The 27,271-nt window shown below is 37.8% G+C and overlaps 2 protein-coding genes across 2 annotated transcripts in view; one reads left to right on the top strand and one right to left on the bottom strand.

Annotated features, from left to right (window-relative positions):
- Positions 1-842: 842 nt before the first annotated feature.
- On the bottom strand, positions 843-13,731 carry tmem64 (transmembrane protein 64). The gene is made up of 3 exons (XM_074613356.1): positions 12,243-13,731; positions 3,608-3,763; positions 843-2,500 (listed from the first exon to the last, which is right to left on the bottom strand). Exons 1-3 carry the CDS (start codon positions 12,954-12,956, stop codon positions 2,309-2,311), a joined length of 1,062 nt encoding a protein of 353 aa, XP_074469457.1. The 5' UTR covers positions 12,957-13,731; the 3' UTR covers positions 843-2,308.
- A 3,620-nt stretch (positions 13,732-17,351) lies between these two features.
- necab1 (N-terminal EF-hand calcium binding protein 1) overlaps positions 17,352-27,271 on the top strand; it is a 35,520-nt gene continuing 25,600 nt past the window's right edge. The window contains exons 1-3 of the mRNA XM_074613943.1: positions 17,352-17,588; positions 20,896-20,920; positions 25,615-25,723. Of these exons, the coding sequence (XP_074470044.1) occupies positions 17,502-17,588; positions 20,896-20,920; positions 25,615-25,723 (221 nt within the window). The 5' untranslated portion in view covers positions 17,352-17,501. The remainder of the gene's footprint in view (positions 17,589-20,895; positions 20,921-25,614; positions 25,724-27,271) is intronic.

The raw sequence follows: 27,271 nt of genomic DNA, 5'->3' as shown, positions 1-27,271 counted from the left end.
AAGGAACTGTAAAATGTGTCTGGGTTGGATTCAGAAGATTTTCATGTGACAGGAGCGAGAGGTTGATGATCGCTAAACATCAATAAGCGATCAGCAGGTTTAGGGACTCACCAAAGAAGGTGCTACAAATCTGAACAAGCTGTTCTGCTCACAGACGTTGGTGTCTCCTTCACATCATTGGCAGCGCAGAAATGTCCGTCAGAGGCAGCGGGAGGTAACAGGCAGGTTGAACACTGAAACACAGACCTGTACATATTAATACTCAATCTTACAGTGGAACATGGCTCGACTAACAATTCAAAAGCACTTTTTGTTCACTTTTGAAAGAAAAATACATGTTTTACGAGCGGCTCTTTCACATCGGAAGTAAACAGCTATTCCCAACACTTGGCAATGGATCTTTTTTTGCTTTTGACTTTCAAACATTATTGCTGAATTCAGACAGGAAGGGGCCCTTTCAACCAACATTTAGCATGAAAATAACTCTTTTAACAGGACTGACAGTATGGAATGTGTAGGGCGAACATTAAATCTGGCTTTGAGGAAAGAAAACAAACAAACATTAGTACAAATATTAAAATGAAAAACAAAAAAGTTGTGCCAGTATTACAAATACAGGGACATAGAGATGAATATTCTATATATAGGAGCCCTTATTATTCCTCAACCAGACTTTGTCTGAGGAGCAGCATCACAATAATTCATGTAAAAATAAAAAATATTATCACATTCATCACTTAGTGTCCATGTAGTGTTTGATTGTCGGCTTCTGAGACACATCAGTTTCAACGTTTGCCCAACCAAACCCCTTCCAAGTTTAACTTATCTGTATGAAAATAATGTTTGTAGTGGACTGTGCAAGAGAACCTACAGCATGAGAGCTTCGTTGTATTATTAAGAGCTAAAACACAAAAAAAAAAATTCACAGATAATTTCTATAATTACTAGCATTAAGTAATAAAATAAAGTCAGTCATAAGTCACATGAAGCTTCAGTTCAGGTGGGGCCAGTGTCATGGCATCTGATAAGCTCCATCAAATTATGGCACATGAAAAATAACAGCCTCTTTATCTCATCTAGCTTACTCGTCTATAATATAAGTACAACCTTAAATAAACTCAGGTTTGTGTTACTTTGATGCGTGAGAGCATTTCTGATTAGTTTGGTTTCAGCACTGAAATATGACATTCATGCCATTTAGTCACCGTTCTTTGATGTATTGCACAGAATAGTCAAAACCACCATCTTATGCAAAAAACTACGTAATAATCCTAATGGATAATCTCACAGCCAAATAAAAAAATGTAAAACAAAATCAAAAATCAAATGAATTCTCAACATTGACAGGAAAGCTTGACATCTCGTGTTTAAGCTCAGTGTGGGAATCTTTCTGCGGCAGAACACGTGGCTGTGCTACCGAGGAGCCGATCACACCGCACTTCAACTTTCCTGGCAGAAACGTTCCGGAGTTTCCTGCTGTGAAATCTGCCCTCCTCCCCAGCTGCTCTTATCAAAACCCGCAGAAGTGCCAAAAAGATCTCCGGGCAGACGAGGCCAATTCAGCTGGTATGGTCGTAAGCCAGCAGAAATCACACAGTTACTGCTCGGTGAGAGCTCCCATCCCCATCCCTCTCTCTCCATAGTCCAAAAATAAGACACTTTAAAAAAAATGAGCTGGACTAAAAAGCCAAATCTTTCAAAAATATTAATAAGGCCCTTATTATTTGTACTGTGAGTTAGCACTGGATGTAGACAGATCATAAATCTCTTAGGATTAAACAGAACAGATGTAGTATGAAAGAAAGGTGCATAGGTTGGCATTCTTTTGACACTGAAATGGAAAGACAATTCCTTGGTTCTCTAGAAAGCTCCAGATTGCACATTCATAGTGTTAGCAGGCAGTTAATGCCTAGCTATTGTTTTTAAATGACTCACTCACTCACCTCTAATACCTCTAAACATCATCAGTTCATTGACATCTCTTGTAACAGAGTAACTTAAGTTAAGAATAGGTTAAGAAGTACCTTAATAAAAAGAAGAAAAAAAACTCCCAAGATGATGTACCGCAAAACAAATCCCATCAGCACCGTTTCTTCAACAGGTGCGTGGTCTCACACTGTACCGACTAAAGACGTACGCTTTCAGGGTTTCCTTACAAAGGTGGTGAGAATATGATGTTGGAGATTATAAACCACGCCACCTACACGTTTCAGACTGTGTCTAAACTCAGCGGGTTCCCTTAAGCTCTGTAGTCTTACAATTCGGTGACCAAGTCATACGAGCTACTGCCTTGTGTGGCGATTCGCGGTCACACCACATTGATGCAGTTTCCACTACCGGCCGTCGCCCTCTTGCTGCAGTAGGTGAAGCCACTGTGATTGGTGGAGGAGCCGTTCATGTGCGACGATTTCAGCTCCATCTGGCAGGCGGCGATGGCTGCGTTGAGCTCTACCTGCGCCCGGTGCACGACGTAGAACATCAGGCCGATGCTGATGATGATCTGCAGAGGACAGAGGAGAGAGTCACAGCGTTAGCTGCACACAGAAGTCATTTCTTGTTTATTCAGTTTTATAGCCATTTTTGAGGCTTTAATTTTTGTTGTTGTGGTGAACTGAACTCCATTATATTCTGAGGTGTGTTTTATATTTTCTCGAATGTGAATATTGCTTTCCTAATAAAAGTACACGTAGGAGAGACAATAAACATTTGATATACGTGCGTACACAATCTATTGCAGTGCGTTATAATCACACACTTTTTCAAAAATACTACCATAGTTTTCAGCACAGCACAACACAAACAAATGTATCCATAATGTATAAAGCTGAAAAGCTAGTTTGCTACTTAGTAAGTTAACTAGACATCTGGGACAGATGTTGGTAGGTAGAGATGCACCGATCCGGCTTTTTCTCTCCTTCGCAACAAGCTAGTATGACATGGTAGAAGAAATTTGTGGCGTTAAAACGAATTTGCGTAAACGCGTTATTATCGCATTAACTTTGACAGCTCTAGTTTGTATGTATGATGTTTATCCTGGTTGGTAAAAATAGTCAGAGATAACTGGGCTCTTCCAGATGGTGTTTCCCACCACAAGTGTTAAAAAGGCTTCTGTGTGACGCCAGCTGTCAATCTGGAGCAATAGCTTTCACTTCTGCACAAGACATTGATACCTACTTAATCTCAAACTGACCCGTGACCTCTGTGAACCTGTCAAATGTTGCACTAGGAAGCAACCCATGGTGCATTAGCATTTGTGAGGGTTAAATGAAGCTGAACAGGTGTTGGAGATGTGGTGACAGCTTCATATGACCTTTGTGTGAGCTGAGGTGTGGGCATATCTACATGGCTCAGCATTCCTCCTCTGGACGTTTATGTAATTAAAGACTTTAGGGAGGGGCAGATGTCAATGCTTGTGCACTAGGATACGGCTTGACAAGCTACGTAGACAATATATATTTTCAATATAATAGAGGGAAAAGCACTGATCCACCAACAAAACATGTCACTTAACTTTCGGGGTCAAACCAAGACACTGAGTTTTAAAGACCAAATCCAGGGTTTGTTTCAGGACATCTTCACACTTAATGTTTTATCACCATCAGCTCACCTGCAGGCTGAACACGAAGTAGCCGCTGACGCTCTGCTCAGCGATAACGTCCTCCATGGTGCGAAGTGTGGTGCCCAGGTAGGAGTTGAGAAGCTGAGTGGGCAACAGACCCACAGAGGAGGCCACCAGGTAGTTTGGCAAGGACACGTCTGTGATCTTAAAATGGAGAAACAGCTTACAAACTTAAAAAAAAGGAAAAACTATACTATACTATAGTTCTACATTGACATGAGAAAATATATTTCATTCAATACATACACATTCATATATAAGACTAAGGTTGATGTTCAATAGCATTTCCTGCATCATCGTTTCTACTGAATGAAATGTCCTCGTACAACCCTTGTTGAATATATTTAGGTTTATCTTTCAACAATGAAAAATAACACAAAATATAAACAATATTTAAGAAGTTATACTTGATATTCAAAGAGTTAAAACTAAAGCTAAATAACTACATCGCTGTTTTGTGCATTTCAATTTGATAATAATATTGGAAAATAAAATAAAAGTTTCATCAAGAGCCAAAAGATTTGAAGTTGAATAAAAAACACAAACTACAACAAAATGTGTTAGGTAACTGTAATAAAGCTTTTATTCTTTTATGTCACATTTTCATTTTTAAGCTATATATCTTAATTACTCAAAATATAAGGCGACTAAAAATGGCAAACTTTAGGGCTTTTTGGTCAATATTGAGATCACAATGATTTAACAGGATTACTCATTGACTTTGGAAACATCATGAATTTAGAGAGAAAATTCTGTAGCCTGTCTTTTAAAGTTAAATGCATCAATCTGGTGCACTTTCAGAGCAAAATTAAGAGGCTGGATCTATGAAGAACTTTGTGCTCTTGTAAACAATTTAATCATAAACACATTGGTTGTATAGATATGAATGGTGATAACCCTAACCTACGAATATAAAAGTCACACCCACAAAGCATGGTAAACGAGACCGGGTCCGTAGTTCAAGACAGCGTAAGCACACCGCTGTAAAGAGCGTCATTGCGAAACGGAAAGCGGCACAATAATCGTTTTATGTTGTTTATCTTGAATAACATAATCATTGGAAACCAAAATGTAATTGAAATTTGATTAATTTGTACAGCACTAGCAACCATATTTTCAGTTTCAGGCAACCAAAAGCTGATGCCTGCTTGTAAGTGTGGCTACCACTTCTAAAAGTTAGTGTTGAAACCTGTAACCGAATGACTTTCTTATCTCCAAGTGTTTTTTTATATATATATTTTCTTTGTGACTTAAACTACCACAACTTTTGGAAAAAAATACACAAAAAGATCACAGCTACAATGTCATTTTTAAGAAAAACTGCTGCAAATGTATTCATTTTGAACCACACAAAAATCTGCAAGACCCTGGTACTATCTTGTGTATTTACATTGAACTACGACATATCTCACTACATAAACAAAGGTCTGCCTTTCTGTCACCCTTGATCCCTTGATTAAGTGATGACATAAGCCGATATGTGAGTTTGTGACCTTGGTACTGTGACAACACGGTGGCTGATAGCGGCGTGGTGTGTTGCTGAAAGACACTGCCTGGGACAAAACGTTATCAGGGCTGGAAAGCATTTATGGTATATATCCAGCCTACGTGTCTCCTCGCAGAGATAAATCCTAAACCCTCCCCTGTTATCACATTACACACTGATAAAAGCCTGAGTTACACTTCATAGGACACTGACATTATCAAAACCCGGTTAATCAAGCTAATGTTGTCAAGTTGTATATCCTCAGTGTGTTCAGTTGAGCATTTCTTTCCTCCACACAATCGTGTAAAAGGCCTTTTCTCCTTGAGAGATAGGCACTGATGTGTCCACACCATGTGTCAACACAATCAAAACGCCTACAGCTGATCTCTGAGACATGACATGTGAGCCCATGAGAGCTGCACAAGAAGAAAAGCAATGCACTCTCTTTCTCTCAGCCATCATCCCTGACTTGTGACGCACGTGTCCTCTGAAGTCTCTTCCCACCCAGGCATGTAGCGTATGCAGCTGTCTTACATACGACCAGGGAAGGGCTGGTCTGTATTTTTATAACCGCGCAGAGAATTCCCACTGAACCACCTACTCGCTTCTACAAACTCATGTATCAAGATAATCTGCAAATTCAAGTGAAAAACACACCCCATCCTAGGCTTGACCTGATTTATTCGGAGCAGCAGCAATGCAGGTCTGAGTTTGAGCTTGTAAACAAAACAGGAAGTATCTTGATTGCATAGTAAATTTTAAGGATTGCTACTATGATGCTGTTGCCCTTTTTATCTGGACACGCTGCTACAGGGTTTACCCTTTGTAGCGAAGGGTGAAGTACAGGGCGTGATTAAAGGCTGCACAAGCATGTGTGCCTGTAGTTATGGTCCTATAAATCACATGAGGAATTCGCCAATCGCTTCATCAGCTCGTTATGACAGTGAGGGATGGAGCCGGGCCAACGAGCAGTGATGAAATGTAATAAAATACACATGGGGACCTGAATGTGTCCACTTCGTACACAAAGGATTCACAACATTTTTCCTGAGCTGTCCCATTGTTTTGCTAACTACTGCAGTCTTGGTGTCGTTTTAGGTTACCCGCTATAATATAGCACCATCCACTTCAGCAGAAAGGAGCGAGGGGGGCACGGTGAAATGTAGCCTCATCCACAGAAAGTGCTTACCAAGGGCAGAGAAGACAACACATAACTCTACCGTGAGCCAGCACGGGCCTAGAAGTACCCACCCACGGTTGCTTTCACCTTTTATTGAGGAGAATAAGATACAATATTAGCTAGGCTTACTAACGAGCCACCAGATGAATTACAAGATGTACAGTTAGGAGACTGAGCTGGGTTTGAAACCCCTGCGGGCTGGGATGTGAAAATGTAGCAGAGGAGGAAGGCGAACCGGGGGATTCAGCTTATTGGCTTGCTTCGGGCAGGAACGGCTAAACTCCTCACGTAACGTAACCTACACTTCTCTAGCTGGAAAAAAAAGAAAGAAAAATCACACTGAGGTTTGTGTGTGAGGAGTCAACAGCCTGATTTTCTCCAGTACCACCGACTTTGAATGATGGTTTACTTGTTAAACCTGCAATAACTGATTTTGTTGGCAACAGAAACTAGTTGAGACACAACATTGACATATTATACTTACTTATACTTCTTAAGTTGTCAGAAAACGGTGGCTTATTTCCACATCCAGCAGCTACAGTAGAGCTACGTAAGGGATAATGTAAAGCAAGCCAGTCATTATTGTGAAATGAAACCCGACAGGGCGATGGGCGGAGGGGTCTTGCATTGCCCTGAAGGGGTTTATTTCACAACAATGACCCGCTCCCTGTACATTATCCAGATTATTACACGGCTATTTACTTAACATCATCCACTCCTTGAGGGCTCGGCCAACTTTACTTTTTCAGAGGCTGTAGCAGGCTCAGTTTTAGAGCTGGAATGAAGGTACTGGTATCATATGAATCTAGGAAACCCTTTATTGTAGTGAGACCACGACGTCACTGTATAAAATGACCTGTGGTGACCTCTAGGATAATCAAAGCCTCCTGAAACTTCACAACCACAAACTAGAGACATAGGGCATTCAGAGGCTTCTCTATGTAGATTGACAATAAGGGGGTTTCTGAGCAGTTTCCAGAACAGAATTGCTCGCCATCTAATCGCCGAAAAATGCAATTCTTGCAGAAACCTCCAAATGTCAAAAGTTTTTGATACCAAATCACAGCAAAAGCTTTTCTATGGTGTTACTCAAGGTCTTGGTGTGTTAATGTGGTATTTTGGTGGGATTATTGATAATTTGAAACAAAAATGGTCCTCCAAAGTTCAAGATCAGAACTGCGTCCATAGCAACGTTATCTGTTATTCAAAGCAGCGGTCTGCTATAAAGAAATAACAGACCGTAGAATACCGTAATTAACCGATCAGAATCGAGTATTCAACAAAGCAATGAGTGTAATTAATTATTATATTAGTGTTTTTGGTCTCTACCAACTCTTGAGGGAAATATCTGGCTCTGTAGCTGCTAAATGCTCGACGCTATGAGAGCGGTGAGAGTGAACCAAATGAGGCTAAACCTTCGCCAAAAATGCAGGTGCATTAGTAAAAAAGAAAACAGTCTATAAATCTGTAAACCTAAAATATGTCTAAGGGAGCTATCTCAAAAGTCATGACAATGAGTCAAAAACAGACAGCTGCATTTTCATAGACAAACAGCTGTCAAAAGTTGAAACTAACCAAGGGTAATATGACAAATTCAAACTGGCATACAACCAAATATGACCCACTTTTGTAGCAGCCATCCTTTTACATAAAAGTGTTTTGTTTGTTTTCCCCAGTAGATAATGACCCAGAGCAAGCAGAAGCAAAAACAGTATTTTACAAGGCTGTCAATTAGCCAGCCTTTTAATTTGACCCTGGCAAGCTGATTGTGGAGCACCAATAATGCCAGTGACAGTGGCAGCAGCTGGGCAACACAGTGTAAACGGTCTGTCCCTTTGACTTTGACACCTCGTTTTCACGTCTGCAGAGTGGAACAGTAAGGTCAATGTTGTGACTACTGTTGAAGTGAGACACCGCAACCTTTGAACAAAGAGCTATGTATGTCCCAACCATGGAGCCCAAAGTATGAACAGACGACAAACAGAAGCCGTTTAAGTCAGTCAGGCAAAAGAGAACCATCTGTTCTGTTCGTAACCTGTTTTACAGGTGAACTGCTGAGAACAGCCTGGAACTAAAACAGAAGAATCAGACCGGCATGAAAAAACAACTACACAAAATTTAAAACAAAGATAGAGTTGGGATGCCAACATCTTACAAGTAGGGTGGGTAATGCTGAGAAACTAGCAAGAGTGCACTAGATTGTAAAAATGAACCAACCGAAAAACCGAGCCCGGTGTTGCCAACTCTTTTCCAATGAAGGTCGCGAGCAGCACTATCTCCAAATGTCCCTAAATCTAGCGAGAAAGTCACCAAGGCCCAATCCCAATGTCCCCCCTAAGGTCTTAAGCCCTGAACCCTCGGGGACTTGACTGACGTCACCTGGCAAATAGTTGAGTGTGGGAGGCTAAGGGTTTGAAATGGTATAAATATGAATGGGTCAGAAAAATAATGCAGCCCTACAACTGTCATTAAGGTAAAATGTAAAGACAAAACCATTTCCAACATGAAGCGGGGTCCTTAAGCCGTTTGTTCGTCCTAGGGCTGTCTCGATATAACCATAACTGTAGGTTATATATAAAATGATTTACGAGGTACTGGATTATTTGCACGATATTCTTATGTGTATTATTTACATGATATGAATATTTCATTTTTAAATGTCACGGTTATCAATACCGGTATTTGGCGACATGCCTAGTTTGTACTGTACTATTTAATAAATACAGTACAATTGTACAGATGAACACATTGTTCTCTTTACAGTAACATACGACAAAAACATTTTGGAAAAGGCAGCCCAACATGCTAGCATACTACTATTAGAGTAATGCATCATAACTCATAACAGGAATCTGATCTACACCCGTGCAATGACACCCAATCCAATTTCCCTGTAATAATGTGAAACAGTTTATTTCTAATTTCAGTTGACACTGTCAACAGAGAGGTCAGTGTTGTCGACTCAACTCTATAGTAATTTAGGAGATTATAAGGGTATTATTATTTTAGGTAACATCATTTTGAACAAAGTTTCAAACATTTTGCACCCCATGCAGGTAAATGGGGGCTGACAACTCATTAGAAACAGCTTCCAATATAATGAAATCAAATGTAAAACTTCTACCAATTATGGCCTCAAAATGTACAAGAGATGGGTCAATGCATCTCTGACACAATCGAGAATATTTTGAATGTGAGTTTCACATAGCGAGTGTTTATTGTAGGGTGGTTGTGATGCGTCTATAGAGCTGTCAAAAGCCAAATACCCAATCAACTGAGAAATGTCTAAGTAAATCAGTCACCCCAGAAAACTTACTGGTTTTGCAACATGCAATTACTGTGCTTGTGAATCTCACAGTTACGTCATCTTATTTGTCCTTTTCCTGCCTCGGGCCTGAGCATCAACTCCTTCATGCTTCAAGCTATGAATGCCTTTCAAGCACTCCTCTTCCCATCCACTTCTGGATGTTTGTGTTACTGTTGGTAACTGTAGCCTTCAACACTATTTTGATTCTCTCCTCGCCAGATTTTCTTTCCATAAACGCGGTGCAATATTCAAAACAGCTGAAGTTAGGGGGAATGGAAATGTTACTATTCATTTAAACAGAATCTTTGAAATACGGCATGATGAGGACTTTGACTGCATTTTAATCCAGCTGCTTTCTGGCTTATTAAAATGTGACTTCTGCTTTTGAAATTAGATGTTATTTAAATAGGGTAAATTCTAATTAAACTTTAATAAGCTGAACTTCGTCCTTTTTGCAGACTTCATCCTTGGAAACATTTTTATGCTAGTTATATTTTAGTAATTCTAATATATTGTTTGAGAGTCAATTTGACCAACCCCATATTTGAACTCAGAAAATATGTGCTTGCATAAAGGTTTTGATGAAAAACACCTGCACACTGACTCTGAAATCATCATCATCATTATTATTATTATTATTATTATTATTATTATTATTATTATTATTATCAGTTATAATGCCCCAAAAAGGAATGAGAACAGAATTATAAACCAGATAAAAAATAGTATATTACTATAAAATGTTAACTAAAGCATGTTAGTTTACATGTTAGCAGCACTACAGCATGCTAAAATACTAAATGAAAAATAACATCAGCTTTTAAAATAATGTCCAATGATTATTAACACATAACATATACTGTAGGTGTGAGACAGTGCAGCCAGACTGCTCCCGTCTGTACCTTTAACCTACAGACACACACACTATGTAAGTTTTTTCAGTATTGTAGATAAGCAAATGTACACAGTATGATAACCCTCAACCTTCAAACCATGGTAAACCTTGATACCAGTATACGTTACAACCCTGCCATGCAAATTAACAAACTGTAACTCTGCACTTATTTTTTTTTAGAGGATACAAGCAGGCAACCACTTGAGACACAGTTTCCTATTGTAAAAAACATGATACTGTTTTGGTCTTAGTACTCTAGTATACTGAAGTTTCAACTATTTAAGCTATATTTTCTCCATTTTGCAGCCTTATTATTTCTATATTTAGTGTAAACAACCCTGTGAATATTTTTTAGGAGACAGGCTAATGTAAGACAATTAGGCTACTATGTGAAGGGAATCAATCTGAAAATGTGACACTAGTGGGGCACTTCCAGCTCCATATGAGAGATTAGGACTGTCCCGAATACCATTTTTTGGCTTTGAAGCTTCGGTGAGAAATATTCGAAGGTATTCAAAGCTTCGGTACAGTGCAGTGCCGCTGTTGCACAACTGTATACACACAGTGATATCCGTCTGAGAATAATAATTAATGTTGAATGTGAATAATGAATAATGTTGTGGGTTTATTGCTTACTTCATGGGCTATTTTGGGATTTATACATAATTACATACTTATATGTAACAAAAAAAAAAGCATTCCAATAGTGATTTGGAGGTTGATTACCATGGCAACGCTCGAAGCTTCGAAGCATTCGGGTATATTAGATATTAGATATTGTATAATCTGATGCGAGACTGTGATTAGAGTTTGTTGCAGCAGTATGGCTTGAAATACTCTGGAGATCTAAGACTGTATGGCTACATAACATCAAGTTCACCCTTAGGTCCATTAATCATTCAATTACGACTGACGTAACATTTTTCATGTTGCATGACCTCCTAGCTGATTTCCTACAATACAGTAACACCTCAAGGCTTTTACCATTTGGAGGTATCAATGAGTTGACTGAGAAGGGTTATCTGAGAGTATAAATTATTCATGCCATATATGAAGGTCAAGGGCCTCAGGTTAAGTGTAGGAGTGCAGCTGAAAGCAATAGCTTCATAATGTAGGTCACATGGTGTTTGTTGCCTTTACCAATGACTTCAGATTTACCTTACAGAAAAAAAATCACTAGATCATTATTGCTCCAAATATGAAATCCCAAACTAAGACTTAAAAATGTGATACTGATGTTTCAAACTAATAATTGATGTCCTTAGGCAACAATAGAATCCGTTTCATGGGAGCACTTCCTCTATCTACAAGAGGAATCAGTCTCCGTTCTCTAGGGACTGGCTTATATTTTCTTTCCTGCCATTAGACGGTGAAATAGTGAAGTAGCAGTTCACCTATTTTGTTCAATGTATGACATTCATCACAACTAAAATGATAAACATTTACATACGCTACTCCCGGTCCCTTCCTTGAGGCTGGTTTCAAGCTGGTTCTGATTTCCCCTGTGTGGTAGGATGGCCGAGCAATAAGAAAATCATTTCCTTCTAAAATCAAAAAGGTCACAGATTTGATTCTCATGACTGCAAGTGGTTTGTTGAACCGTCCTCCAGTAGGTTAATGAGCTCTCCTCCTGGCTGGTTCATTGCTGTGACCTTTCTGCTGAAACCCATATGAGTTTACAGTAGACCCCACATGACTGTCTAATGTCCTGTGAAAGGGAAAAGGAAAAGCTGGCAATAGTGTTTTCATACTCACCGAGAAAACTGCATTTTGGAGCCCAAATGGTATGGGGGTGAGTCTCGCTAAGGCCACAACTTTGAGTCCGCTTCCTCCCTCCACCACTCGTATGACAGCACTGAGCTGTTCACTGTTTCCAACCTTGTTCAGCACCCAGTCAGTCAATAGCCGTTTGCACACCAGGTGTGCCACAAAGGTCCCTATCAAAACTCCCACCATAACTAGTCCCATGCCCAGCACAAAGCCGTAGAGGTAGCCAGCTGCCACATTAAGAACAATATATCCCCATCCACACGGGAACGACACGATAATCAAACCAACTATAAACAGCATGGCTCCGACGAGGCTGTCCAGGCTCTCCACCCAGAGCAGGAGGTCCTTGAGGTATTGGCGAACCAGTGCAACCGAGGAGAAGCACACAGCGGTCAGGATGCATGCCAGCAGGGCGCTCTTGAAGCAAAAGGTGGTGATGCAGCACGGGTGTCTGAACTCTCCACTGCTGTTGCTGAAGGTCGTTCCCCCCGTGTCACTGATGACCTCTGGGTCTCCATCTGACTTCCCAATGCTGGCCCCTGTCTCGTCAAAGGCGCTGCATATCAGGATGTCGATTTTGTCGCACTCATCTGTGGCAGTCCTCTGCAGCCAGCGGTTCAGCTGGATCTGTGCTTTACCCACCGCGTGCTTGACAAGCTTGGTGAACAGCTGCACAGTCGTGGACCCTGACATTGACATGTTGGCCCTCAAATAAGCTCTGAGGGGACCAACAACAGCAAAGGCTCAGATGACCTGTCACACCTGGAAGACAGCTGTTGACAAATCAGGTTTTCAGACAGTCTTTTTTTTACATCCAGCTCAAGTCCATGTCTAGCAATATCAAGGTCTATGAATTGAATGGCTTCAGCAGTGGTGACCCATAGCTATGCAACTCTGAGAGCAGCCATATAGTGAGACACACACATGAAACCCATCCAGTCACTCTCCTTGGCCATTACATGAATGCATTTATCTTGGGTATACTAGCTGGGTCATGTGCCAGTCCAATGACTGAATAAAACACACAGTTGTGCAGTCTCTGTGTGAAACACTCTCCATATTCAATCAAAGTTGTGCACCCCTCTCAAGCTCAGGACAGTTGAGTAGACTTCAATGGATGGAGAGGAAAAACAAAACAATCCAACTCTTCTTCACACTGAGATGACCAAAGTGGTGCAACAACTTTTATGACTCCAGCAGCCAGTATTGCCTCGTCCAGCTAACGTTATAACGCACTAGCATAAATCAGTCCCTCCGTTGCATCTCAGAGACTAAACCTCCTCCTCTTCATCATCATCAGCGACAAAAACAACGCGCAGGAGTCCAAAATTCACTCTTCCTCTCTGTGCAGGCTGCAGGTTGTTGTTTTCTCTCGTCGCCTTCCTTCCACAGTGGAAACTGCGGCTGTTGACGCCGTTAAAGCTGTTAAAGCTATATTCATACCTTCTTCATACCGACCCACTGTTTGTGTCCCAGAATGCCAAGTGACCCCCAGCACCATGTGACGTTGCCATTTGACTGTTCTCATCCAATCAGAGCGCTCCGGTTAGTTATCGCGAGATTTCCTTCTGTGTGGGGTTTCACTGTCAAATTACAAGTTTGTTTTGGATCAATTATCTAATTATACATGATGGTTTCTGCTGTCAGCCACTGTGCTACCATAATAAGCATTACAAACTGCTACCATGTCATGTTGTAGACTGTGGTAATACATTAAGTAAAATACTTTTGTATGTTGTATTGCATGTGCATATGTATATTATAACTATATATTATAAATAATATATAAGAACATATGACAAATTAATATAATATGATGCTTTGTTAAAAGGTAAACAACCCAACAGTCTGAAAAATCATTACAGCTCCAGTTCTACAAGCTACATTAACATTAATGTTAATGCATCTGTTTAATAAGTGCAGATAGATAGAGAGATAGATTGATAGATAGTTACTTTATTGATCCCAAGGGAAACTCAAGTTTCTAGCATCACAGTTCCATAGTGCAAAACATGTTAGTAAAAAGGCAGTAAAAAAGTTAGTAGTGCAAAGTACAAAGTACAAAAAAATATACCAGATTTAAAAATATAAGGAGATGAAGAAAACTGTTAAAACTGAATATAGTGCAGGGTAACAGCTGTGATACAGGACTATTAAAAAAGTGAATATAGTGCAAAAAGTGATAAAGTGCTGAATAATAAAAAATATAGGAGATATACAGTAGAGACCAGGGGATTAAGACATGTCAAATATGGAATATAATGTGGGATGAGAACTGAGGTAGAGAGTTTTTTAAAAATAGTCTTAAGTGCAGAGTGCAGTGTAGTTTTAGACTGTAAAAGACTTTTGTATGTTGTATTGCATGTGCATATTGTATATTATAAATTGTATATTATAAATAATAATTTGCGCATATAAGAAAAGATAACTAATAGTCAATATGATTAAGTTAAGTATGTAAGTAATGAATTGGTATTGTGATTAAGTTATATTATAAGTAATGAATTGGTATTGTGATTAAGTTATATTATAAGTAATGAATCGGTATTCTGGATTGATAACAAATGTATATTTTGATAAGGATAATTATATCAGTAATTAATTTATATGTCTGTATGACTATACAATAATAATAATTATAGTTAGAATAATTATAAATAATAATAATTATAGTTAGAATAATTATAAATAATAATAATTATAGAAAATTTAATTAGAGTATATATGTAAGGCCCAATAGGAAGCTGGTTAATAATTAATAATTGACTTATGGAGAAGGGGTGGGATTAAATAAGTTTATACTTCTTCTGTAAGCAGCATTACAGTTTTTTAGTGGATGAGATGGAGCATAGAATACAGTATAATATATAGTAGCCTGAAGGTAATCTCCTGCTTGGCGTGCTCACCATAAATTCATAATGAGGGGAGTGAAACAGACAATAAGTGCATTCATACATCTACCACCGCTCACCCAGCTGCGGGTAAAGAAAGTTTATTTTTGTAGTAGTAGTCCTCAAAAAACTTTATGTCGCCTCCGCTTTCTCAAAGACTTTCATTTTGAATTTAGATGTAGCTAGACATAGATTACATTAAATGCTTCACATATACAGATGCTCATGTAGTTATAGTTTGTTTATATGGTGAGATTGACTGCAGTGCTGTTGGAGCCTAACACTCCACTAGATGGAACTGTTACACCGTTTTACAACCAATCCTTATACCTTGGAGGGTTTAATTATGAGTTAGATTACTCTATTTATGTGGAAACATTTAACACTTCCAATTCATCAGGTTTTATTGGGTATATTACACTTGGGGACAAACTGTTTCACAAGCAAAGCTATTTGTGTGTCTCTTTAGTGTTTCTCACTGAAGTGTATTTTCATATTATTCTACCAAACTGATGAAGGAGTGCAAAATGCTATTTGTAATGCTGTTATGATGCTGTAGATGTTACATCTTGACGAAATAAATCAGTACGAACATAAATAATGACCAACTAGAAATGTCATGTCAACTAAAATCCAACCACTATGGTTAATTTAAAGGAGCAGCACATATCAATTTGGAAATGAAACCCTTAAGAGTCTGGCCAAGCTATAAGATTTACAGTTAGTTTTATACCTTTCAATTTAAAAATATGTCAGAAATTACTGATCACGTTTTTTAAGACTACCTTTTCATGTTTAAAGCCACAGAGAGGACATTAGGACAACTCGTTTAATTCAAACTGAAATTACCTTTGTATTTTTTAACAAAAGCTTCTATACTTCTATATATAGTATTACTATCTGGGCACACATATGCTATTTGTGCTGCTCATTTGGCTGCACTGAAAGTTAATTGATTACAGTGACGTTATCGGTCACAGTAGACCTATTTTTCAGTGGTCTCACTTACAAAAAATAAGTTTATTGAAGTGTGCTACCAGTATACTTCTTTTAAACTTAAAATAAGAGAGTATACTTTCAGTTTACTTTTTATGTACTTATCAGAGATAAACTTAACAAAAGTATACATAAGTATACTTGGCTTATACTGACAAGTATACAGAAAAGTCTAAGTATACTTGGCTCATACTGACAAGTATACAGAAAAGTCTAAGTATACTTGGATCATACTGACAAGTATACAGAAAAGTCTAAGTATACTAATACTGATAAGTATACAGAAAAGTCTAAGTATACTTGGCTCATACTGACAAGTATACAGAAAAGTCTAAGTATACTTGGCTCGTACTGACAAGTATACAGAAAAGTCTAAGTATACTAATACTGATAAGTATACAGAAAAGTCTAAGTATACTTGGCTTAAACTGACAAGTATACAGAAAAGTCTAAGTATACTTGGCTTATACCGACAAGTATACAGAAAAGTCTAAGTATACTTGGCTTATACTGACAAGTTCACAGAAAAGTCTGAGTATACTTGGCTTATACTGACAAGTATACAGAAAAGTCTGAGTATACTTGGCTCATACTGACAAGTATACAGAAAAGTCTACTTGGCACATACTGACAAGTTTACAGAAAAGTCTAAGTATACTTGGCTCATACTGACAAGTATACAGAAAAGTCTAAGTATACTTGGCTTATACTGACAAGTATACAGAAAAGTATAGGTATACTTGGCTTATAGGCCTACTTGTACTTAATCTTTTGATCGAGATATAGGCTACTTAAAAAAAGTAGCCTATAATTAAGTATTCTTGCCTTATAGGCCTACAGAGATGTATACTTGACTTGTAGTTGTGCCTTTTTCTTGATAGAGTAGCCTATTCAGAGGAAGTTAATTAGCATATATGTACCAATTGGAATGGAAATTTGCATTTGTGTGACACTTTGCTTGCTCCAACGGAGACGCAGGTTGGACTCACCATAGCAGCAGCAGCTGAGTCAAGACTGACAGAGACAGCCACTATATGGCAGGAAGTGTAGTGATTTTTTATTTCAAAATAAAAGCATACATATTCAAGAAAAAGGGTCGCTGTGTTTAGGAGCAATGCAAAAGTATCCTCAGAATATTTGAGATCATGTTTGAGCAAGAAACATGTTTAGTGAAAGGAGAGTGGAAAGAAACATTCAATGGTTGAATTGTGAAACTTTTAATCCGGAAGTTGTGTTGTTTCATTCCAGCTGACTTGACTGCATTGAGGAGTCGCTCTTTTTGACCATTGGCCATCAGATAAGAGGTTCAAGCCGACACATTCCTCCGCAGATCACAACTGAAGCCACATTTCTAAAGATGGATTGCTCAGAGGAGGTTCAGTCTGTGTCTGAGGAGCAAACAGCTCAAATGGAGCTAAAGAAGGGAATGTCGATTTTCATTGATGTAAGTAAAAACAATTTTTTAATCATTATTTATATTACCAAATGTGTTTCATTTTAAATAACGCAAAACTTAAGCATAATGCAGGACTATATTATAATTTTTTCCAAGCAATCTATAGCCAAAACATTTTTTTTTTATATAGATTTTGTATTATTTTTCTTTTTTTTAAATTAATGCAAAAACTTAAGCATAGTGCAGGACTAAATCATAATTTTTCTAAGCAATCTATATCCCAAAACATTTTTTTTATAGATTTTTTATTATTTGATTTTTTTTTAATTATTGCAAAAAAGCTGAAGCATAATGCAGGACTATATTATAATTTGTCCAAGCAATATATAGCCAGAAAAAATATTTTTTTAATAGATTTTTTATTATTTGATTTTTTTTAATTATTGCATTATAAGAAAGAGATGCATTTTCATTTTCCAATTTATGTTTCAATGATTTGTATGTTTTGGATCACCAATATGCATGCATGGTGCAGAGTTTTTTGTTTTGTTTTATACAATTAATTAATTTGACAAGGCTGACCTTTAATTTGGCTTCATGATGTAAGGATTTCAAAGGCTGGCAATCCATTTTTATGTCAGTGGTCAAGTTAATGAAATATTTGTGGTTTGATAAAAGTCAGGGTGTTACCTTCCACAGCCAAATCTACAGTAGCTCAATTAGGCAAAAACATATTGATATTCAGAACTTTTTGAATCTAAAATGTTTTTAAAATGTTGAAGAATACCATATTCCCAACACTTATAGATCTCCCTCAGATGATGATGATTTAAATATTAAAATCACATCTTATATGCATCAGTATACAGCTAATGATGTTTCCTATCACAGCACTGCATTCTGCCTGGGTACCCACCACCTCATTATATTCCTCCCTCATTCCTCCACTCTTTCATTGGCTTGTGTTGTCTCAACTACAAACCTGTTGGCTGCCTTCAGTTTGCGAGAGAGAGACAGGGGAGGATGGATGCACACATGAGAGCCACGACTTATTAAAGGTGGAAAGCCGTACAAACATCAAATGTCTCACTGATGTTGAAGAGGTTCTCTGTCTTCTGGCAGGGAATGAAACCTCTGCTTGTCTTCAGAGGCGAGTTGGTCGTCAGAGTGTTGCTTCTGTTGTTTCTTGACATCTCCTATCTCCTCAGTCGGGTGTGTGTGTCATTAAAACACACATGCTGACTCCAAACAGTTGTTTCATCCTGGAGCAGGTTAGATGTGCTCCATGTGTGTTTTTTCTTTGTGATTTCTGAGGCTGCTGTGGTGCCAGACTTCCACTTTATTAACAGACAATACAGGGAGGGAAAACAATCCAGAAGGACCATCAGACTTCTATTCTTGGTTAAATTAATTAATTTTTACTCATCAGATGTAAATTATTAATTAGGATGAGATGATGAGATGATTAGACCCAGCTGGAGTTGTCAGTGTGAGCTGGTATCTGAATGACCAAATCCAATCAGCCCACAATTTATAACTGATTTTCAATAATATAATTTGCATGAATGTCACACATGAGTTAATACGAACAGAAAGAGCAGATGCTCTGTAGAAGAGTTTGGAGAGCAGATAAAAGCAGGGCTATAATTAGTCTGTCGATTCATTGTTTGGTCTATAAAATATCAGAAAAACATGAAACATTCATATTACGCTATCTTAAAGTCCAGCGTGATGTCATAGATTGTCTTGTTTTGTCAGACCAGCTGCCCAAAAACCAAGAAGAATCAGCAAATTCTCACATTTGAGAAGCAGAAACATAACATATAGTATAACATATAGTATATCGTACACATTGGGGTTGAGACCACCATCTGTTTGTATGACTGCACACTAACTCTTTTTATATCAAGTTAACACGTGTCGTAAATTGTAACCCCGCTGACACACACTTTCACACATCATGCAAAATATTCACACAAGCTATCACGAGGTCAAACCACATCAAATTGAGTGTTTTTAGTTAAGGAACAAATGGAAATCAGGAGACCCTGCATGACATTAAAAATAATTTTCTTGGCACGCTTCAGAATTCCTTATTTGCATGGCGTGATATGCTTCATTATTCATTAAATGTCCGTCCCTCGCTGTAAACAATTTGAGGTCTTTGAGGTCATGCATCAAGATAAGAAGTCATCCCACATGTTTGTTTTTACTTTGTTTTGTCAGACCAGCAGTTCAAAAGCCAAAAATATTCAATTTACTATAATTTGAGATAAGAAAATCATCAAATTCTCACATTTGAGAAGCAGAATCATTGCATTTGTTGTGCTTAAAAACTGTCTCTATTAATCAATTATTAATACAAAGGCATGGAGAAGTGATGATTGATTGTTTTAACTTTGTGTATTTTTTCCATTTTCCCTTATTTGTGTATGTATTTAATGACCTGGGTGGCAAGACTGCTGCTGCATACACCTGCCTTGCAGAGATAAAGTAGTCGACTAATTGGTCATTTTGGTCTGAATCGACTAAGATTTCTTTAGTTGATTAGTTGTTGTTTTTTTTGCTTTTTTCATGCTGAAAGACTTTTTTCCAAGAAACTTATGAGCACATCTCTGATAAACACAAGATTGAAGAAAGTGGTGCTTTTGTGTGATTCTTTGTGGAGAAACTCAGATTTACAGATCTGTTGATAACAAAATCATATGAGTGTTAATCAACTAAGAATGTCTTTGGTCGAAGACAGTCCTAGAAATTAGAGACGGTGAAGAGATGAGTAAAAGGTAGAACTGAGATAGAAGCAGATGGAATTTGGGGACAGCAGAAGAGGCGACAAAGACTGATTAGCAGGAAGGAAAATTAGAACAAATTATGTAAGTCAGAACACACGACAGACTGCCAAGAGCTAGAAGAAGGTGGGTGGATATTTTTCACGAGTATTTTTACCCCATTTGTGACACAGAGCTGAAGTCCCCAAGCTAGGAAAGTCCAAAGAGGGAAGGATGGCATTTTAAAATTTATATCTTTGCACATTCAGTGTTAGATAGTGATAATGTGTAAATAGACTCAAAGACGGTTCAAAATCTTCTTCACAAGTACAAACTCGACAAGAAGAGAAAGTAGGCAGTGCTATTTCGAGGTGGTTGGAGCCTTTTAAAGCTGATGTGGTCATTGCCACTCTGCCTTTCATCTCGTCTGGACTCTGGGACAGCACTATCAATAATTTAATGACACACTGCTTTTGAGAGTGTGATCGATGATCCCTCCCCACACACACACACACACACACTTATTTTAACTTTGATGATGTGAAACCCTTTTTGACATCCCTCTTTTTTGCTTTTTCTCTTTACAGATTTTACGGAGAGCTGATAAAAACGGTAAATATTGCACCAAAGGGCTCCCTGCAGACTCTCACACACAGACACACTCTCCGCTGTCTCTGGCATTACTTCAACCTTTCTTTCTCGTGTGTGAAAACCTACTTTCTCAATGAAATTCAGATCATGTCTCTACTGATACTCTTTCAGTTTCCATGGAAACAGGATATTGACCATGCCCACTGAGGTTCAGTATCAGAGCATTAAGGAAGAAAGTCGTAAAAAAAAAAAAAGTATCAGTTACACATTTCTATCATGGCAGTTCACGCTTAATGAGGTTTACGGCAAATTCTGCTATCGTTTCACCTCCACTATCTTGTGCAGCATTATCATAATATGCAATATAAACATAAAAAAATACATAGTTTATTTTGTTGTTTACTATAGCAGGAGTCTGAATCTAGGAAATCTCTATCTTAGCACACAGGCCTTGCATTATGATTTACTGAGTCTGATTTATTCAGTCAAGTCAGTCTGACTAGACTGTTTGTGTGCAGTCAAAAATGAAATAAAATTCCTTTGAATTACAGTAATAACATTTTTAAATATGTTATATTTGCAATGAATCACAAAGATCGCATATATGTTTCTGTTAATACAGTACACCTACTGTAGGTATACATTATCTAAATAACTAATATATAATTCAATTTATAGCACTGAAATACAAACACATTTTTTTCTGCCTCTATGAATCAATTAAAAGAATAGTATAACATTTTGAGAAATATACTTATTTGCTTTATTGCCTAGATGAGAAGATCGTGTTGTCGGTACAGTGAATATGAGCTATCGCCAGCTGCTGGTTAGCTTATCTTAGCATAAAGACTGAAAACATGGGCAACAAAATACACCTCTGCAACTGATTGATTGACACTTTAACTATCAGGGTTTTTTTTTAAGTGTAATAATACAATTCACAGTTTCACAGGAGGTTATGTGTCGGACTATATTTGTTGGCCAGGACCAGAAACTTCCTGAAGCCTCCGCTGGTTGCCTGGCAACTGTTCCCTGCCAAGAAATAGTCCAGCATATAAACACCCCGTAAAATGGCAAATTATCGTTTTTTACACTTTTCACTGATTGAACAAACAAGTTAATAAGTGAGTTTTAGAGGTGCCAGTAGAAAGATATTTTTTTATTTAATTTTTTGACAGAGCCAGGCTAGCTGTTTCCCCCTTTTTCCAGTGTTTATGCTAAGCTAAACTAACTGGCTGCTTCATAAATTTTAATGTACAGATATATCTGAGAGTGGTATTGATCTTATCTACTACTACTACTGCTACTACTACTACTACTACTACTACTACTACTACTACTACCGCTACTACTACTACTGCTACTACTACTACCGCTACTGCTACTACTGCTACTACTACTACTACTACTACTACTACCGCTACTGCTACTACTGCTACTACTACTACCGCTACTACTACTACTACTACTACTGCTCCTGCTGCTGTTCCTACTACTACTACTACTACTACTACTACTACTCTTACTACTATTACTACTACCGCTACTACTACTACTACTGCTCCTGCTGCTGTTCCTACTGCCTCTACTACTACTACTACTCTTACTACTACTACTACTACTACCGCTACTACTACTACTACTACTGCTCCTGCTCCTTCTGCTACTACTACTACTACTACTACTACTGTTACTGCTACTCCTACTACTACTTTCCACCCAAATACCACTTTCTGTGTAACGACTTATACATTTCAAAGGTTCATTCAGTGAAAATACTATTTCTGTCCGAGCACTTATAGTTTTAAAGGTTTATTTCACCCAATACTACTCTCTCTCTTCCTCTCTCTCTCTCACTCTCTTTGTGTTTATCAATGCAGTTCATCTGTCTGATATACATACAAAGCATTTCTTCTTTCCGCCTATTCAGGAAAATTCTAATTTACCACTTTTGACAGTATTACAGTTTAGCTTCCAGCTTTTCTAGCAATGTATTTCAGCTTTTAGCTTCTTTAGCTAATGCAGTTCAGCTTCCAACTTTGCCAGTTGTACATTTCATCTTCGACGGTTTTCAGCAGTGCAGTGCAATGCATTTGAGCTTTAATATTTTTAGGCAAGTCATTTCAAATTTTTTGCATTTTCAGCAATGCTTTGCAATAAATTTCAGCTGTCAGCATTCCCACGCATTTTCAGCAGGAAATGCATTTTCTAGTTTAAATATATAGTTTTTTCATTAATGGCCTTGAAATGCAAATAAAAGCATAGACACACTATAATACCACAGTAAGAAATGTTATCCGAGGGAGACAAGATGCCTCTATGGATCATTTCATCTTGACACACACTCTGCCCAAGCAAAATTGTGCTTGGCACATTAAGCACGCTCTGATGAACATTTTTATGTAATGAAAACCGAAATCCCAAATTCAAAATGGTCCATCGTTTTCTCTTTTCATTTACATCCAGAAGGAGGGTAAAAAACAACAACAATGTGCTGATTTAATTTTGGAACCTCAAAGTGCATATATATATATAGTATGTCATACAGATTAGAGATGAGACCACTATGTGTTTGTACGACAGCACACTGACAGTATCTTTTTATGTTAAGTTAACACGTGTCGTAAATTGTAACCCCTCTGAGACACACTTTCACACATCATGCTGAATATTCACACAAGCTGGTGTCACACGGTCAAACCACATCAAATTGAGTGTGTTTTTAGTTAAGGAAGAAATGGAAATCAGGTTTGGAGACACTGCATGACTTCACAAATTATTTTCTCTACACGCAATAATAGCTAATCAGAATTCCTTATTCACAAGGCGTGATTTGCTGCATTATTCATTAAATGTCCGTCCCTCGCTGTGAATGATCAGAGGTCTTGTCATGCAGCAAGATAAGAAGCCATCCCACATGTTTGTTTTTACTGCAAACAGCAGCACTTATATGTCATCAAGTGATTCACTGTGTGTTTGATTTATGTGCGTTGTCTTTGTGCGTCTCTCTTGCTCACATATGTGACATGACAGACTGAACATTGACCTCCAGAGCAGCAGGTCAACAGTGAACACTTAAAGATCAGCCACCTCACGACACGCAAACAGACAGAAACTACTGCGGCCAGAACTGTGTGGAAGAATATATCGTCTGTGGTTGATTGTAATCATTTTGCTGCAGGATGTTCAGTTTGGGGCTCCTCATTTTGCAATTCTGTTTATTTTCACCTCATGAATATTTCACACAGCTTGGGCCTTTTTTATTATTCTAAGCATAATTGCAGAGCCTCAAAGCTTAAAAATGACTGATTATTTTAGATTACCATCAAGTTGGTCTGATGGAACAAACGGTGATGACCTTTTTTTGTTTATTATAATAATAATAATAATAATAAAAACAAGGAAGAATGTTTCACTGTGGAGTTATTTTGTTTTATTACTGCTTTTCCACCGTGAAGGTAATTTGATTCAGCCCCTGTAGTTTATAACATATTGCATCTTATCTTAGTTATCACCCGCAGTTTCATCAGCTTAGGAGGTGGACTTTAATTCTTAATAAAAGTTATTACACCTGTTTTTTCTTATGGGATGATGAGGAATTTAATCTGTGCTATACTGACCACCTTCTAATCTTTTAACCTGATACATTTCATAACATTTTTTATGTCCAACACACCTGCAGATGCAAACCAGATCGCTCATTTCAACCAAAACAACTTTGATTTAAGAGGAGACACTTCAGGCAAAAACACTGTTTTTCATGTAATGATCAATTTTTAGATTTGAGCTATTCCATAGCATGTCGTCTTTGAGACTAATGGAAAGAAAATACCCAACATACACATTTAGGTGTTTATTTTACTACTTTGTCTATTTGCATCTGTAGATTGCTCCTAAATTCATCAAAGGTTAGCATTAAGTAATGCCTTATTTGCATATTTAAACATAACATTTCAGAAAACTTGTCATACAAAAGATAATTGTCTTAACGTAAGTAATCAATTGGGGAAGTTTCATGGTGATATCTATTAGTTAACAATTTTACCCCATTCACCGGTAGTGTCTTCAAAATGTAGTGAATTTTACAATCCATTTCTTTAAAGGCCGTTTTCTCAAAATTAGTTTTTTCTCACTCTGAGCCAGAAATCTCCACTTCAGTATCACTTACATACACTTTCCAGTTTCATTCCTATCTATATTCCGAGACAGAGGGGTTGGTTCATAAATCATTCATAGCTTGATTTATATAACATTTTATTCCTAAAAAATGGCGAAAATATACTTTTTTTATGGCTTTTCACAGTATTTTCTGATTTATGAAGTGATAAAAGAGATATCTAAAATCCCCCCTGGAAAAACCTTTGACTCTAATGTGTCAAAATGAAACAATCATTTTGAACCTGGCTTTATCCTATGTTCAGATTTCTGTTCTGGAAATGTATGCCAATTAGCACAAATTTGTTAAGATAATGTCTCATTTGCATATTTAAACATACATTTTCAGTAAACTTGTAATACAAATAAAAGAATTGTCTTAATGTAAGTAATCAACTGGAGAAGTTTCATTGTGACATCTATTAGTTAAGTTTTTCTTTACCTAATTCACCTGGGGTGCCTCTTAAATAAGGAGTCTTTTAGAAAATGTCCACCTCACCTCGCAGGACGTTGCTGTCCTGACGCCGTGTTGACAAGTTGCATTTGTGCTCCGTCCCCAGATGATGGAAAGCTCTCCTTCGATGAGTTCAAATCCTACTTCTCTGATGGAGTCTTGACGGCTGAGGAATTGAAGGAGCTCTTCCACACGATTGACACTCACAACACAGAGTAAGTCAATTCATTGCTCTATCTATTCAGTATTTTATTCCACGGAGGACAGAGTTGAGATATGGATGATGGAGGAGAGGTAGGTGACGATGCTGTAATTTGTTTTAACTTTTGTTCTAACTTGAATTACATCCAACTTTCTAGTGAAAAACCCAGTGTACTCACACATCCAGGAAGCAGGGAAATCACACACAGCAGATTATTCTAATCCCAAGGAAACATTTTAGACCAGTCAAATACCGACTTTATGTTCTAATTACACGACACAATACAATGCTTGTTTCCATCCAAAGTAATGCAGACTTTTCTACATCTTACAAGCATGTTCTTAAACCTCTTTACCAATGTGCACTGAACCTGCCAAAGAGCATCTGTTGTGTATAACAAAATTATGTGTCTACTTAAAGAAAGAATGCTAGCAAATATAAACATAACCTTAGCGTAGTCCACTATTTATAATATACATAATTGTTGTATGAACTGCAATAATAATGATGGCCTGTGGAAAAAAAACTCAATACTAAACACCATGCCTTCTGATCAGCAATGAGAATCATACACATCAGTCCTGATCATATCACCTTTTTGATGGTGCTGATTTTGGTGGTCAAAGGTTAAGGTCACTGTGACTCACACCCGTCCCTTTCTTGTGATATCTCAACAACGCCTCGAGCAAATTACTCTAAATTTAAAACAAATGTCCACTCGGACTCGAGGATGACCTGTTTGGATTTTGGTGGTGAAAGGTCAAAGGTGAGGTCAAGAATGTATATGCTAACTATGACAACTTCACACAACTGTTTAATAGGATAAAATGATGAAGTGATGCATTTTTTACCGACATGGATGTAAACTGCAACTTGACTGGTTGACAGAGGCATACAACCGCAAGGCGGTTATCCTAATTTTTGTTTGTTTGTTACAAGAGACAGTTTAACAAATTATTATAAAAAAAGAATGGTCAAAGTCGAAGCAGCAGAGGACGAAATATCCTTTTTTTCCCCAGTATAGGTCAAGCTCCAAAAACATCCTACATTTCCCATAATGCAACTCAATAGTCTGTTCATCATTATCAGAGTTATTTTTAGGAAACATATGATGTCCATGCAGAAAGGTAGGTGAAACTGAAGTGTTAGGAATCCACTTAGTGAGTTAAGTATAGTCAGTATCTTCCTCATTCAGCTGCTGATGAATAGTAGCAGCAGCAGGATGATAGTTGCCATCTGTGTCATCTGAGTCAAAGAGTCTTGTTCGACTTTATTAACACAAGGCAGAGTGTCGATGGCGTTATGTGCTTCATTGGTGTAATTAAACAGTGTTTTACAGCCAAAGAATGAAACGCTTCGAGCCACAGCAGCTGAAGGTTTATAAAGACTGTCTCTCCTCTCCCTCAATAACTCACTACCTGCTGCTGCAAGTGCAACCTTATCAGATCATCACAACAAAGGTAAGACTGTTTGAATATTTTGAAGATATTGAATCTTAAAACGATATATTTTAACAGTTCCAGGCGATGCTGTTATCATGTTTTAACATTAATTCTGACAT

Source organism: Sebastes fasciatus, chromosome 17 (genome assembly GCF_043250625.1).
Source record: "Sebastes fasciatus isolate fSebFas1 chromosome 17, fSebFas1.pri, whole genome shotgun sequence".
Classification (NCBI taxonomy): domain Eukaryota; kingdom Metazoa; phylum Chordata; class Actinopteri; order Perciformes; family Sebastidae; genus Sebastes; species Sebastes fasciatus.
This window is presented reverse-complemented; position numbering and strand designations above follow the sequence as displayed.

Coding starts and splice junctions, on each gene's coding strand:
- tmem64 (XM_074613356.1), bottom strand. CDS start 12,956: ATGTCAATGTCAGGGTCCACGACTGTGCAGCTGTTCACCAAGCTTGTC. Junction 3,764..12,242: donor TCCAAAATGCAGTTTTCTCG/GTGAGTATGAAA, acceptor CTCCATTTTAAG/ATCACAGACGTGTCCTTGCC. Junction 2,501..3,607: donor ACTTCGTGTTCAGCCTGCAG/GTGAGCTGATGG, acceptor TGTCCTCTGCAG/ATCATCATCAGCATCGGCCT.